This window comes from Squalius cephalus, assembly GCF_949319135.1.
Source record: "Squalius cephalus genome assembly, chromosome: 16".
Taxonomy (NCBI): domain Eukaryota; kingdom Metazoa; phylum Chordata; class Actinopteri; order Cypriniformes; family Leuciscidae; genus Squalius; species Squalius cephalus.
The window spans coordinates 34,506,774-34,522,411 of NC_137137.1; the positions used below are offsets into that span (position 1 = coordinate 34,506,774).

At 36.4% G+C, this 15,638-nt stretch overlaps 1 protein-coding gene across 5 annotated transcripts in view; it reads right to left on the reverse strand.

The window, feature by feature from the left end:
- The window catches only part of tmcc1a (transmembrane and coiled-coil domain family 1a), a 53,520-nt gene that overhangs the window by 12,810 nt on the left and 25,072 nt on the right, over positions 1 to 15,638 (reverse strand). The window contains exon 1 of one of the 5 annotated variants that reach the window (XM_079896265.1): positions 14,535 to 14,982. The exons of 3 other annotated variants lie outside the window; for them this stretch is intronic. In XM_079896265.1, coding sequence (XP_079752391.1) covers positions 14,535 to 14,609 — 75 coding nt within the window. In that variant the 5' untranslated portion in view covers positions 14,610 to 14,982. Of the gene's footprint in view, positions 1 to 1,327; positions 1,565 to 14,534; positions 14,983 to 15,638 lie in introns of those variants that run through there. One more of the 5 variants, XM_079896266.1, reaches the window with a different exon arrangement.

A 15,638-nucleotide genomic window follows, 5' to 3' on the forward strand; every position in this document is an offset into this window, starting at 1 on the left:
TTTGACCACCACTGTATAGCCTATATATGCAAACATACAATACAGTATACAACGTGTGTGTGTGTGTGTGTGTGTGTGTGTGTACTGTAAATATACATATACATTTATATATATATATATATATTCTTAACTGCATAAACATTCAAAGAGGTCTATATATAGTTTTTATGTGATTATTACTGTTACGATATCGAATAATTGTACATAGATTCATTTATTCAATGTGAACAACTGAACAAATTGAATGCATTATTCAGAAGAACTATCACTTAATGTTACAGACTCACTTTATGAGTATAATATATATAAGAATGTTATATATCTTTCTTATCTACATAAACATTCAAAGAACTGAAAACAGTATTTTATGGCAAGTTTGTGTTTCAGATAAACTTGTTTAAATTACATTTTTTAATGGAAAAAAGAGAGAAAAAAGACAAAGATATTCATCTAACAAAAACATTGTTCAGCACAGGATGTACAGGATGTGTCGACCTCATAGTTTGACAATCACTTTAGACAAAATGAGCTGAAAATTGAGGTCAGAAACGCTCAAAAAGCCTGTCTGATCATATAGTCCAGATCTGTCTGTGTATCTGACCTATATATGAGTAATAATGACTCAACAGTAATAACCACTCAAATATTATGAGTAATAATCAACATAAATCCAGGGGTTTCAACTAGCGGAGTGTGAAAACATCTTAACCGCATGTCTACCTTTCTAAACGTTCATTAATTACTGATTTGACGCAAGTATGCAATAATTATTACATTTTGTGGTAACACTTTACAATAAGGTTCATTACTTAACATATTTGTTACAGTATTTATTCATTTTGTTAATGTTTAATAAATATACAGCTGTTCATTGTTTGTTCATGTTAGTTCACAGTTCACAATTTTATTACTGTATTAGTAAATGTTGAAATTAATATTCTTAGTTCATGTTAACTAACTAATGAACCTTACTGTAAAGTGTTACCAATATTAAACCACGGAAATGTAACTTTTTATATTAAAGGTTAAGGTTATAAGCATTCATTGAAATGCACATTTCAGTAGCTCTGATATTACTCAAGGAGAGTCAAGTTGACGTAAAGGGAAACAAAGACAACACAACACAACACAACACAACACAACACAACACAGGTGCAGCATGACCAATCACTGACACATCACTCATGATCTCACCACAACATCCTGAGCCCTGGAAGACACCGCTTCAAACTTTACATTCCCCGGCGGTCTAATGAACGGCTCAGTGTTTAGACTAGCCTCGCCTATTAATATAACATGTCTAAAGATGATATTTGTGTCCTCTCACCTTCCCATTGCTCTCGCGCAACAGCTGATCCCAGTGCATTCTCTGAACGAGCTCGAGCGAAAACAACAGCGCTTCATTTGAAGAGTCGAGTGAGTTCTAAGGGAAACACGCCGCTCCGCCGGTTCCTCTCTCAGAAACTCCCCAAACTGGTTTTGAAGTGTCACTGGCAGCTGAACTGGCGGATTAAGCTCGTCCCACCGTTGAACTGGCGGATTATTAAGCTCCTCCCACCGCCTCGAACCAGCGTGGAGCTTTAAACATGACATCATCCCTACAGCGCTCGCGAACGAATCGTTATCAGAATCGATTCTCTTTAGTGAATCGTTTGAATCCTGCCGAATTGATTCTTGAATTCAACGAGACCATGTGCAGGTTTCCGAATCAGTATTTTAATGTATTCTTTGGGTAGCCTATTTCTGTGATTATTGTTGCGATATCGTATAATTGTACACAGATCCATTTATTCAATGTGAACAAATGAAGAAATTGAACGAATCATTTAGAACTATCACTAAGTTTTACTAACCATCTGAAAGTGTTTTGTATGACTCTGTATTTCCCTATTGTTATATAAATTAAAAATAATAATAAAACGTTGTACTTGACTTACTTCTCAAATCAAAAAATGCGACAGATTCCTGAAAGAAATTTGCTGAAACTATTGATGAGGTTTGTCATCCTTTTCCATTTTATTTGTAAAATGAAACTTTTATAATGCATTATACATAAAGACTTTAAGTGTTACTAAATAGTGAAAAAAAGGAAAACTGAACATTTTTAATTGACTGCAATTTCAACACTGTCCATGTCATTTAATGTATTCTTGGGGTTTTTATGTGATTATTACTGTTGCGATATCGAATAATTGTACATAGATTCATTTATTCAATGTGAACAACTGAACAAATTGAATGCATCATTCAGAAGAACTATCACTATAAATTTTACTTCACAGACTCACTTCTCCAGTCAAAAAACGCGACAGATTCCTGAAAACAAAATTGGTGAAACTATTGATGAGTTTTAAGCTACTTTCCTCTGTTTGCCATCCTTTTCCATTTTATTTGTAATTTATTTATCTACACAGGAGCAATAATTATCTTAAAGTGGATTTTAGCAGCTAGAACAGTGTATATTCCTTACAGAAATTACAGAAGATTATAAATTCATTATAGAAATAATGCATAACACTTTACTTAAAGGAGAACTCCGGTAAATTTTAACATTGAGCTCATTTTTTTGTCAATTTGGAGTGCTGTCAATACAGAGAACAACGACAAAAATCGGTGTTGCCTACACCGTGTTATCCTCTTTTTAAAATTTGCACCCTGTTGACTTCAATGGGGCAAGTTTTAAACCTGCTTTTAGCCTCTTAACATCCTTGATATGTCATTACAAGTGCACAGGTCATGTGAGTGATTCCTTCAGAGTGAACACGGTGAATCAGACTGGAGTAGATGTGAAAGATAGGGATAAAAATGATGTTATTTCAGCCAGCGCTCATACCTGTATTTACATCCTGTTTTCGGCTGAAGTCCATAGTAGTCGATTGTCGAGTTCGGGCGCATGATCGTACGTACTAAACCTATGTGCGTGAACTCGACAATTAATTACTGTGGACTTCGACCGAAAACAGGATGTAAACACAGGTATGTGCGCTGGCTGAAATAACATCATTTTTATTAATATCTTTCACATCTACTGCAGTCAGATTCACTCGTGTTCACTCTGAAGGAATCACTCACATTGGCTGTGCACTTGTAATGACACATCAAGGATGTTAAGAGGCTAAAAGCAGGTTTAAAACTTGCCCCATTGAAGTCAACAGGGTGCAAATGTTAAAAAGAGGATAACACGGTGTAGGCAACACCGATTTTTGTCGTTGTTCTCTGTATTGACAGCACTCCAAATGTACAAAAAAATGAGCTCAATGTTAAAATTGCCCGGAGTTCTACTTTAAAGCACGTAGGCTGTATAATGCATTATAAAGGTATTCATAATGTACATTGCAATATCTTTTTATAAATAAGTGTAACCAAAGTTAAAATGGATTATAATATTTTCAGATTCTAAAATTGGTTGTTTGCCGTGTGTTTTAATGCATTAAAGGTGACTAGATAAGTATTATAATGTTTTATAACTGTATTATTCACGAGACCATACAATGCATTATAAGGTGCATTACAAGGCATAATGACTGCATTAAAAAATACTTTTATAATGCATTATACATAAAGGCTTTAAGTAAAGAGTTTTACTTAGTTTTAAGAGTTTCCAAATAATGAATATAGGAAAACTGAACATTTTTTAAATTGACTGCAATTTCAACACTCTGTAATCGCCTTAAAGAGAACCAGAAATACATTAACAACATCCGGCAAAAAAAAAAAAAAAAAAAAAAAATTACGAATGAAAAAGAACATTAAGCTATTTTAACAATATTTGGTTGTTTCTGTTGTTTTGTACCTGTGAATAAGCCAATGCACCACATTATGACAAAGTTATAATAAAGCAATCAAAGAATAATCTAGTGCAGAGAAATGTTCTAAAAACAACAACAAAGTTGCATTGCATTAAGCTCATATTGCCACAAGATATATTATACTGAATGAACCAGACAGCAACAGATTTCAACACTATGTGTGTGTGTGTGTGTGTGTGTGTGTGTGTGTGTGTGTGTTTACAGTCCAGGACGAATCTAGCTCTGGTAATCTGTGATGTAATCTCGGCTCGTCTGGTTCCGGTGATCACGTGACAACGACTGACCAGTTCTACCAGTTCTGGAGCCATAAAGCCCGTTACAGGCACACAAACAAATTAAAGCAATTAGATTGGTCAAATTCATTAAAGTCATAATAGGCGGTATTATGTAAGGAGTAATCAGACGGTCATTATGAGAAAACCCCGCAGGAAATAATATTTACGATAATGTATGGCTGACTGAACCGTGTTCTGCTGAATACATGTGTTTATTTGATCACTTTTATCATTCCTATGATGTGACGAAACACTTCTTAAGACTAGTGATAGAATTGTTTTGATTCTGAACAGACAACTAAACCAAATAACATGTAATTTACTAGATGTTCTGACAAAATGTTAATTGCTGCAGTCTATTAAAATGTTTCATTAATTTGAAATGTTTAAAGGTCCCGTTCTGCGTGATCCCATGTTTCAAACTTTAGTTAGTGTGTAATGTTGCTGTTAGAGCATAAATAATATCTGTAAAATTATAAAGCTCAAAGTTCAATGCCAAGCGAGATATTTTATTTAACAGAAGTCGACTACAGTGAACGGCTCGTTTGGACTACATCCCTCTACTTCCTTCTTTAATGACGTCACTAGAACCGTTTTTTGACTAACCTCCGCCCACAGGAATGCTCCCTCAACTCTACTGGCTACTTGCGCACTTCTTATAACTTAGCCTACTGTGTTTACTCAGCTCTTACGGTGATTTTCTGAAGTAAAACTGACGCTTCATCTTTTGTGTGATGTACAATAAACTTTATTAAACTCATCAGTATATGTTTGATCATCATTCAGACAGCAGACTTGTAGGCTATTAATAAATAATGGATACATAGCCTACAAGCAGATGACAAATACGTTATAATAACCGTAATTAAACTACTAAACTATACCTGTTTCATACAGCACTCTGACTCTGTAGGCATTATTGTCCGACTCGAAATGAACACCGTTACTGAGAGTTTCTGATATTATCATCATTCCGTGAGATGAAATTGTCCTGAGAGACTGAGCGCGAGCTCATGAAGCTCCGCCCCCTGGGTCGTCCAGCAGCAGCTCATTTGCATTTAAAGGGCACACACTAAAACAGCGCGTTTTTCTGAGCCCCAAAAAATGTCAATTTAAACATGCTGTAAAAAATGATCTGTTGGGTATTTTGAGCTGAAACTTCACATACACACTCTGGGGACATCAGAGACTTATTTTACATCTTGTGAAAAGGGGCATAATACGGGACCTTTAATTCAGTTTGAATTAATGATTTAGTGACTCACTCATAAATACTTCATTACTGGATGAATCAATGGTGTGGTCCGAAATCACATACTTCACTATATAGTGGGCGAAAAACATGTGACAAAAGAAGTATGAAGTGTGCATATGATGAACACTTTACTATCCCATGAGGCCACGGGAGAGGATTTATGAATCGCAGTGAAGCGATGCGACTGACGCTGGTTGATCGCATGATAATGACAACATGGTGGATGTAGTACGTCCAGATCACATTCATACTGTATAGAACATGCTTTTGTAGTGGTCGTTTGTGGTAGGCAGAGTCTGTGAATCTCTTGAGTGAATGATTCAATGACTCACTCGTAGGCTGCGTTCCAGTCCACTTTTAGACACGCACTTGCAAACTCCCCTAAGCACTTCCCCTCGGGGGAATCCCTGCCGCCATTTTAAAGTGCGGTCCACTTCGTGAAGTGGATGAGGGAAGTTTATATGGACAAGTTTATATCTACTTCATATGTACACTTCAGGCAGCTCCATATACCACAATGCAACACGATTGTGACGTCAATGCATATTGCGTTTAATTTACCCCACCACAAACAACTCTATGATATATACATTTTTTTAATATATACAGTACCAGTCAAAAGTTTGGAAACATTACTATTTTTAATGTTTTTGAAAGAAGTCTCTTATGCTCATCAAGCCTGCAGTTAAAAAAAAAAAACAGTAATATTATGAAATATTATTACAATTTAAAATAATGGTTCTCTTTTTTAATATACTTTAAAATGTAATTTATTTTTGTGATGCAAAGCTGAATTTTCATCAGCAAGTACTCCAGTCTTTGGTGTCTTATGATCCTTCAGAAATCATTCTAATATGATGATTTATGATCAATGTTGGAAACAGTTGTGCTGCTTAATATTTTTTTTATAACCTGAGATGCTTTTTTCAGGATTATTTGATAAATAAAAAGTTAAAAAGAACTGTATTTATTTAGAATAGAAATCTTTTGTAACAATATACACTACCGTTCAAAAGTTTGGGAACAATAACTTTTTTTTTTTTTAAGAAATTAGTACTTTAATTCAACAAGGATGCGTTAAATTGATAAAAGGTGATGGTAACGATTTATATTGTTAGAAATGTTTTTATTTTGAATAAATGCTGTTTACGTTTTACTCATCAATGAATCCTGAAAAAAGTATTCCAAAAAAATATATTAAGCAGCACAACTGTTTCCATCATTGATAATAACTGAGTATCAAATCATCATATTAGAATGATTTCTGAAGGATCATAAGACACCAAAGACTGGAATACTTGCTGATGAAAATTCAGCTTTGCATCACAAAAATAAATTACATTTTAAAGTATATTAAAAAAGAGAACCATTATTTTAAATTGTAATAATATTTCATAATATTACTGTTTTTTTGTTTTTTTTTTAACTGCAGGCTTGATGAGCATAAGAGACTTCTTTCAAAAACATTAAAAATAGTAATGTTTCCAAACTTTTGACTGGTACTGTATATATTTTTTAAACAACTCAAACACACCTATAGAATGCTGCATTAAACAATTTCGTAAGGGAAAAAATCAATAATAAATCAACCCCATAGTGGATTAGTGGATAGTTAGTTTAATGTTCTGGCCTTCAATCCCATAATCCCACTTCAATCTCGGATCAGAAGCTCTCACTCAGGTGTACGCTACATGTGTACAGTATTTACATTTGCCTTCGGATCAATACATGCATATTTAGTAATTAGTGAGAACATCGATGTTCATATATGGTCATGGAAATTACAGGACTGAAAATGAATAAGATCTATTGTCTAAAAATTTGAAATAGAATAAAAGGTCATAATGTATTTTAATTAAAAAAAATATTCTTCTAAATACTCAACTACTAACTAATTTATTTTCCTAGAAAATGCTATTTTTAAATGCTGTATGTAAAAAATCAGTAACCATAGAACAGCATGAAAAATCAATTTTAAAAAGGTTTTCATAAAATAAAGTTTCTATAGCAAACATAAGTGATAATCCACTAATCACAAACATGTCATAGAAAATGGGATTTTCAAAATACATTCAAAATGAATTAAATTACACAATGGAGATATCAGATTACTTGTGCTTTTCTTTTCTTTTTTACATTTCTCTCTATCTGTACTTCTTGTTTCTTTATCTAGTTCATTATGCCAGTCTAAGCCCTTTATATTTACACAACGGCCAGTTTGAGAAAGGTGGAAATCCTCTTTACTGTTGCTTTAAGGGAGATTGGTGCCACTAACAATGCCTTATTCATCATCAGTGGACAATTACATAACTGGACGTGTTACACTGTGTTCTCTCTCTCTCTCTCTCTCTCTCTCTCTCTCTCTCTCTCTCTCTCTCTCTCTCTCTCTCTCTCACACACACACACACACACACACACACACACACACACATGTCTGGTTCACTATCTTTGTGGGGACTCTCCATAGACGTAATGGTTTTTATACCGTACAAACTGTACATTCTATCCCCTTACACTGCCCCTGCCGCTAAACCTACCCATCACAGGAAACATTCTGCATTTTTACTTTCTCAAAACAACTCATCCTGTGTGATTTATAAGCCTTTTGAAAAGTGGGGACCGCTGGCTGGTCCCCACAATGTAGGTGATCTCAGGTTTTACTATTCTTATGGGGACATTTGGTCCCCACAATGTAATATAAACAAGGGCACACACACACACACACACACACACACACACTCTCTCTCTCTCTCTCTCTCTCTCACACACACACACACAAACACACACGCACACACACACACACACACACACACACACACACACACACACACACACACACACACACACACACACACACACACACACACACACACAAAGAAAACAAGGATTAGTCTTGCAAAAACTTTATAGCACTTAACTTTCAAACTACTGCCCTTTATGCCATTATTGGCATGTGTACACAAGTGTTGCTAATATTACTGTTACTGTTGTGAAACTGAATAAATTCCTGGTTATCTTGGGTCAGGAACTACAAGAGGATCTCTCACAAGTAATTGTGTAAAACAGCACTTGCGAAAGTCTCTTATAAGCTTTTAATAAGATTCACATCAGTGTGTCTGATATTCTTGCAAATTTTGTAATAATTTACTTGCTGGTGTGTAATTCCGACCGTGTACGACGTGGAAATGTACAGCACATTGAACAGCTTTTTTTTTTATTCTGTGATTAAGAATGAGATTTGTGAGTCACAACAGAGGGGAAGATTTCCAGTAAATAATAGATTAAATTTTGGTCTATTTTTCCACAAAGCTATCGTATGACTGCAGAATCATACAGAGGAACAGTTGTGATAGTCAACTTTTTCAAATGCAGTCATCATTCACTTTCATAGAAAAGAGCAGCTTGAACATTATGAGAATCCCAGCTAACAAAAATGTGTTGTAAGCAATAAGGTACGAGAAAATATGTAAAATCACTAAAAAGCACAAGTAAAATCACTCCTTCCTTCCGCTGGAAAAAAAAAAGTCCCTGACCGTGAACAGCAACAGAAGTTACAGTATTTCTCCATTAGATTTTGGCAAGACTGTGTTTATGAGTGAGTCAGTCAGTAGAGAAGACTTTTATTTTGAAAGGACTGAAATTGTTTTGACAAATAAGACACAACTGACAAATGACTAGCGTGTGTGTCAGGGCGCGGGAAAACCCCTTAACTGTTAAAAGGACAAGATATCGCTGCCGACATTCAAACGGATTCTTTATTACGAATATAGGACTGACCTGAAGGAAAATGCAATATCTAACAGGTACACCCACTTACTCGATCTCACACAATACTCTATAGACCTTCTGTAGCCCCGCCACTTTTCACCGCTGCGCTCGTTGTCTTCTTCCGGTCTGTATTTTCACAGCGATCTTACGTATTTATGAATGAACGGCTCGTTTTAAAAGCTTCCCGGTATACTGACATTTGTTAAGACATCTGCTTTAAACATTACTGTTTATCACTCATGATAATTTTCGTTAACTCTACAATAAGTAAATCCACTTCACCAGCGAATTACTCTTTATTTGACAGCGATGCCATAGAAATATACAAAGCGACCGCAAAAACGGAAGTTCAAAGACAATATTCTAAAGATGGCTGTGCACTTGTTTCTCTGGTGCATAAGGTCTATAAGCTTCAATGAACAAACATTTGTTTACGTTGCTAGGGGTGTTGTGTAGTGCATCGTGAATAAAAACACAGCTTTTGACCAATCGGAATAAAGGACTGGAAACCGTTTTTTAAGAACGTTTTTCTAATGTTCTGTGCATTATTCTACATATAGCACCCAGGCCCGGATTAAGAGGACTTTGGGCCCTGGGGCTATAGCAATACCAAGGGCCCCCTTTCGCCACGCCACAGTCTTCTACCACAATAAATATTTTTTTTTATTGTTATTAATCAATGTATTTAATTAATGTTTTTCTTTATCATTATTTATTATTATTATTATTGCACACTAAATAGTCCAGGCTATTTAACACATTAATCCTCTACTGCACAGATTTTGATGGAACATCATGATAAAAATTACTCCACATAATTTCTTGGTTCATTTTGGGAACATTTTATTGATAAAACATCCCCCCTCCCCCTCCCCTTCCATAAGTGCATTTATCTCATTTTATCTAAAGGGACAAAGTAAGCATTAATAAAACATTTGCTTTCTAAAGCCCTATTCAGATGGTAATTGTTTCTCATGTGGATATCTGTAAAAAAATATTGATACATTTACACTGCATTTACAATTACATAAATGCTATGATTATTATTTTATTTAATATTTAAATATAAAATGATTTCTAATTTTTAATTAAAGGGTACTTTACTTATGAAACTAAAACTAACAGTAGGTGGCGGCAAGTCACTGTCTTAATAAGCGAGTCATTCATTCAACCGATTTCAAACGGCTGTTTGATTCAACGACGAAGCAAACGAGGAGTCAATTAATCATTAAATGAACCCATTCGTTCAAAACGCGGATCATTCAGTAACGAATCACCACTATCAGTTTCAGAGATTGTTTCAGCTGTGGTTTCATTTTGGAATTTTCATCGGCGAAATGACGATAAACCAAAACGTAACTCTCAATGTTAACTTATTGGTCAACTCGTTTATTGTTACATAACATATCACATTAGCAATTGTGCTGATATTTGGGAAAAACTGCGCTTTTACTTGAGTGATATATTTATTTTATATTATGTAATATTACAATAAGACAAAAACTCATCGGGGCAAAAAAAATTACCTTGGATATTGGACCTTGATGTTCGTCAAAAAACAGTAATTCGGCCGGGGATTTTTACGCGGGTGGGTGGTGGGAGAAAAAACACTGACATTCTGGATTCAGACTGCAATAAAATCACCGACTATATAGCCCCTATAAATATTGAAAATACCTTACGACTCCACGAGAAACAATTACCATCCAAATAGTGCTTAACTCACTAACTTACTTCAGCTGCTAGCTTCCCTTCTTCGACATCTAAAACACGCGGATCGGTGACGAGGCAGGAGGGTGAAGCTAACTGTGGGCTGCTGCCGCTGCGCTCGGGGTCTTCGTCTTCCACGGGCACGGATGAAAGTGAACCAAAGTAGTTAGTTAGTTTAGGAATTTTTGCATCCCTTTTCTGCCTTTCGAGTTTGTTTTCCCTTTTTTGTGCACCACTATCACTTTTTTTTTTTCATCATTTTTAAACTCCAGCGAGCGATTTATACCCATGTTCTACATGAAAGCATAACGAAAAGAGGCGTTTCCTAACGTCATGGCGCAAATTGTAGAGTTCATTTGATTGGGCGGTGAATTATAGCAGTCAGGCACATTTTCCAATAACTTCTTGTTATTTTATTATACACAAATCAACCACCTATGATTTGACAATCTCATTGCCTCCAGCCAATCATGGGCCCCCTAATCCCGCGGGCCCTGGGGCTTCAGCCCCACCTAGCCCTTATGTTAATCCGGCCCTGATAGCACCTTCCGAGCCCTAAACACATTTTGTCACAAAAGCCGGTGTGGTGAAGTGTTGAGTCCCAGCTTAGGACCCCAGTAATATGCCTGATCTAAAGCTGTTCTTGCGATTCTTAATGTATGTAATCAATCAAATCAATAATCTTTTATTTTTATCCTGATTATTTATATAGTTAAAGTGAAATACATTGCATTTTTAGGTATGTTTTGCGACATTGTTAATTGTTACTACGCAATAAGGCACAATATATATATTTTTAAATTACAAGCATGTCATGTCATAATTAATTCTTAAACAGAATTATGCTTATTTCATATTTGTTATCAAAAAATTTTCCTGAAAAATCGTAGATGGTGAAAAAAACGTTATCTCTAATCATTTCGGATAGCTCTATGCTATGCTATCTAAGCTAACTAAAAAACACTAAGAACGAGAAATGTTTAATTTCACAATCTATAGCTACGAATATATACTAGTATATGAAACATATAAGTTAAAAGACTTTAATGGTCGTTATAACGTAGTTCAAACTACTTATATAATAAAGTGATCTGATTTGTAACCAGGCACTGAAGCGATTTCCCATAAAACGTTTTAGCGAATCAGCGCGCAGTATTCAGGTCAGGTGACACGGCTGCTAGTCACTTTGAAAAGATGAGCTAGCTGAGACGATTTCGTCAAACCTCAGCTGACCATAGACAGTGAAAGAAAGCAGCTGACTAAGGCTGCGTTCCAGTCCACTTTTAGACACGCACTTGCGAACTTACCTAAGCACTTCCCCTCGAGGGAATCCTTGCCGCCATTTTGAAGTGCATTCCACTTTGTGAAGTGGACTAGGGAATTTTATATGGACAGACTTTCTCTCCCTCGATTTTGACCGAGGGAGCGAGTCTACTTCATATGTACACTTCAGACAGCTCCATATACCACAATGCAACACGATTATGACGTCAACGCATATTGCATCTAATTTACCCTACCACAAACAACTCTATGATATGAATTATTTAAAAAAAAAAAACAACAACTCAAACACACCTATATGCATTTATTACATGGCTTGGTTGAATTCCAATGTAGAATGCGGTGTGTTATGTCTTGATAACAGACCGCCTCGAAGTATAACACACCGTTGCCATGAAAAACAGAGCGTTGCTATGGACGCGGAACAGACTATTTTCTTTAGCTGAAGCAATACAATCGTTTTTAAATCAATAAACTCCTTTTTAAATAAATATTTTGTGTCAAATTATTTATTTATTTTGTAGATAGCCATGTAATAAGCGGGATAATGTATAGCGAGGCGGTTGTTATAGCGAATACACCCCCTTCAGGCTGATTCAAGCTCCGCTTCGCGTCGGGGTCCCGTTCAGCCTGTCGGGGTTGTATTCGCTATAACAACCGCCTCGCTATACATTATCCCTTACATAGAATGCTGTATTAAACAATTTTGTAAGGGAACAAATAAATAAATAAATCAACCCCATAGTGGATCCGAAGTGATCAAGGGCTTAGCACGTTTCACTTCAGCCTATTGCAGTTTCCGCCAGTAGTGGGCACTCATGCAACGCAAGCAATGACGTACATCCGAGTGAACGAGACTGAGGGAAGTTAGCGAGTGAAGGGCATGACAATTTTGGACTGGAACGCAGCCATAAAAGTGATCGAAGATGGATAACTTTAACCTGTGATATCTTCTTCAGGGCTTAAAAGGAAAATAAAAAAAAACTTTTTCAGGGATCCCTGCTAAAGCAGCACACACACACACACACAGTGGTGAGGGAACAGCTCCCTGGATTGCGTGTAATCACAACAATAAAGTTTGTCAGCCGTCTATGTCAGCTGAGGAGATTAACGTTACAAAGATTAACCGAGTGTTTTATTATATATCATAGCAATTACTTGGTTTTGTTTAAAGGGATAGTCACCCTCATGTTGTTCCAACCCCGTAAGACATTCGTTCATCTTCGGAACACAAATTAAGATATTTTTGATTAAATCTGAGAGTTGTCTCACTCCTCCATAGGCTTCTAAGGGACTGAAACTTGCTGGCCCAGAAAATGTATTAAAGACATCGTTAATATAGTCCAAGTGACTCCAGTGGCTCGATCTTAAGTTTATAAAGCGACGAGAATACTTTTTGTGCGCAAAAACAAACAAAAATAACGACTTTATTCCACTTTTCATTTCCTTCTCTCTGGGCCTCGGGTCTTTTCACGTAGTGTTTAAGCGTAGCGCGTCTGTGTTGCACGTCACCACGTATCACACATGACCAGCGTCGGCCAATAGTGAGCCTACGTGGTGACGTGCAACACAGACGCGCTACGCTTAAACACTACGTGAAAAGACCCGAGGCCCAGAGAGAAGGAAATGAAAAGTGGAATAAAGTCGTTATTTTTGTTTGTTTTTGCGCACAAAAAGTATTCTCGTCGCTTTATAAACTTAAGATCGAGCCACTGGAGTCACTTGGACTATATTAACGATGTCTTTAATACATTTTCTGGGCCAGCAAGTTTCAGTCCCTTAGAAGCCTATGGAGGAGTGAGACAACTCTCAGATTTAATCAAAAATATCTTAATTTGTGTTCCAAAGATGAACGAAGGTCTTACGGGGTTGGAACAACATGAGGGTGAGTAATTACTGACAGAATTTTCATTTTTGGGTGAACTATCCCTTTAACTCTGAAACATGAAATGTGGAGTTATCGGCTTTTGATAAAAAACTAACTTTTAATAGGCCTATATATAAAAAACAGTTTCAATGAACTTTAATTTTGTAAGTTACCTGTATTTTTTGAGTTATTATTACTTAATCAGAACAACCCAACTAAAGTGTGATTGATATTACTTAGAATGCACAAGCATGATTTATGAAAATTAACAAAAATGGAGTTATCTATATTATAAAGAGCAGATAACTTTGAAAGAACGTTCTATTAATGTTACTGGAGGAACTTTAGTTCATAACTTTGAGAACGTTCCCTGTTAACTGGGTTCTTCCACAGAAGAAAGAAAGTCATAGGTTTGAAACGGGTGAAAATATTTCAACATGAAAACCAATAAATTGATCAACTGCAGTTTGCTGAAATACAGGCATACTTCATAAGAGTATTGATGCACATTTCAATATTCCGATTTTGCGAAATGTAGAAGTTTTGTGAAAAGACGCTGGACTCACGGTGTTGGTCGGGGAGGTGGATGGCGAGGAGTCTGGCGTTATCAGGTTGAGAATGACGTCCATTGGAGAGATCATTGAGCCGGTTTGACAAGACTTCACTCGGGTCAAAGCTTCGGTTTGAGTGTCAGGAGTATCTCTGCTATTCCATTACAACATGCAGATAAGCTTAAACAAGAGCCAAGGATGTCTTGTCCATGAGAGAGAGAGTCGTTCTTTAAACTGAGATGGAATAGAGTAACTCAGGCCTGGACTCTTACAGTACTTTGAAATGTCAATGGAAACACTGCATTTGAGAAAGCGAGTGTTCTGAATTCATGCCGGGAATCTTGCGGAAAGAAAAACCCAAAAAGCTCAGCGTGAAGGTTTAGTGTGCGAGAGAGAGAGAGAGAGAGAGAGAGAGAGAGAGCCAGAGCCCATGAGAAGGGTTTTGTCTCGGCTGGAATCTTCTGGCCAACAAAACAGTGTTGGACAACTAATGAGCGAATTCATTCACGGGTTTCAAGGGCTTAGCCAATGAGTTATGTTGACCTACCAACCTCAACCAATCACAGACTCCGATCATAACCATCCACTGTGTCCAGGCTAATGACTGGATTTGCTTTCAGTTACAAAACAATACATACTAAACACTGTATTTCCACACAAAGGTATTGAGCCACTGTGTGTGTGTGTGTGTGTGTGTGTGTGTGTGTGTGTGTGTGTAATGGGGTGCGTAAGAGGGCTGGACGAGAAACTGCCAAAACTCTTCTGAATGGAGAGAGAGAGAGAGAGAGAGAGAGAGAGAGAGAGAGAGAGAGAGAGAGAGAGAGAATGTACTGAATCTGTGGTTTAAGTGAGAAAAGGCTTATATAACTCTAGGCCTCATTCAGACTCTTCAGTCTGTGTATTCGGGAGAGAAACCGGCTGTGTCCAGTGAATGAAGCGCAGCACATGGTTTAAACTAGATTTTAAGTTTTTTTTTACTGAATTGTGTCTCGATTACTCCATATTTTGAGTTCCACCTTCAGTGTAAGTCTGTAAGATTGTTTTGTAAGTCATAGCACATCTTTCTTTAACAAGTTGCACGATTTAAGGTATCATTAATGTCTGTAGCACAAATGAAGT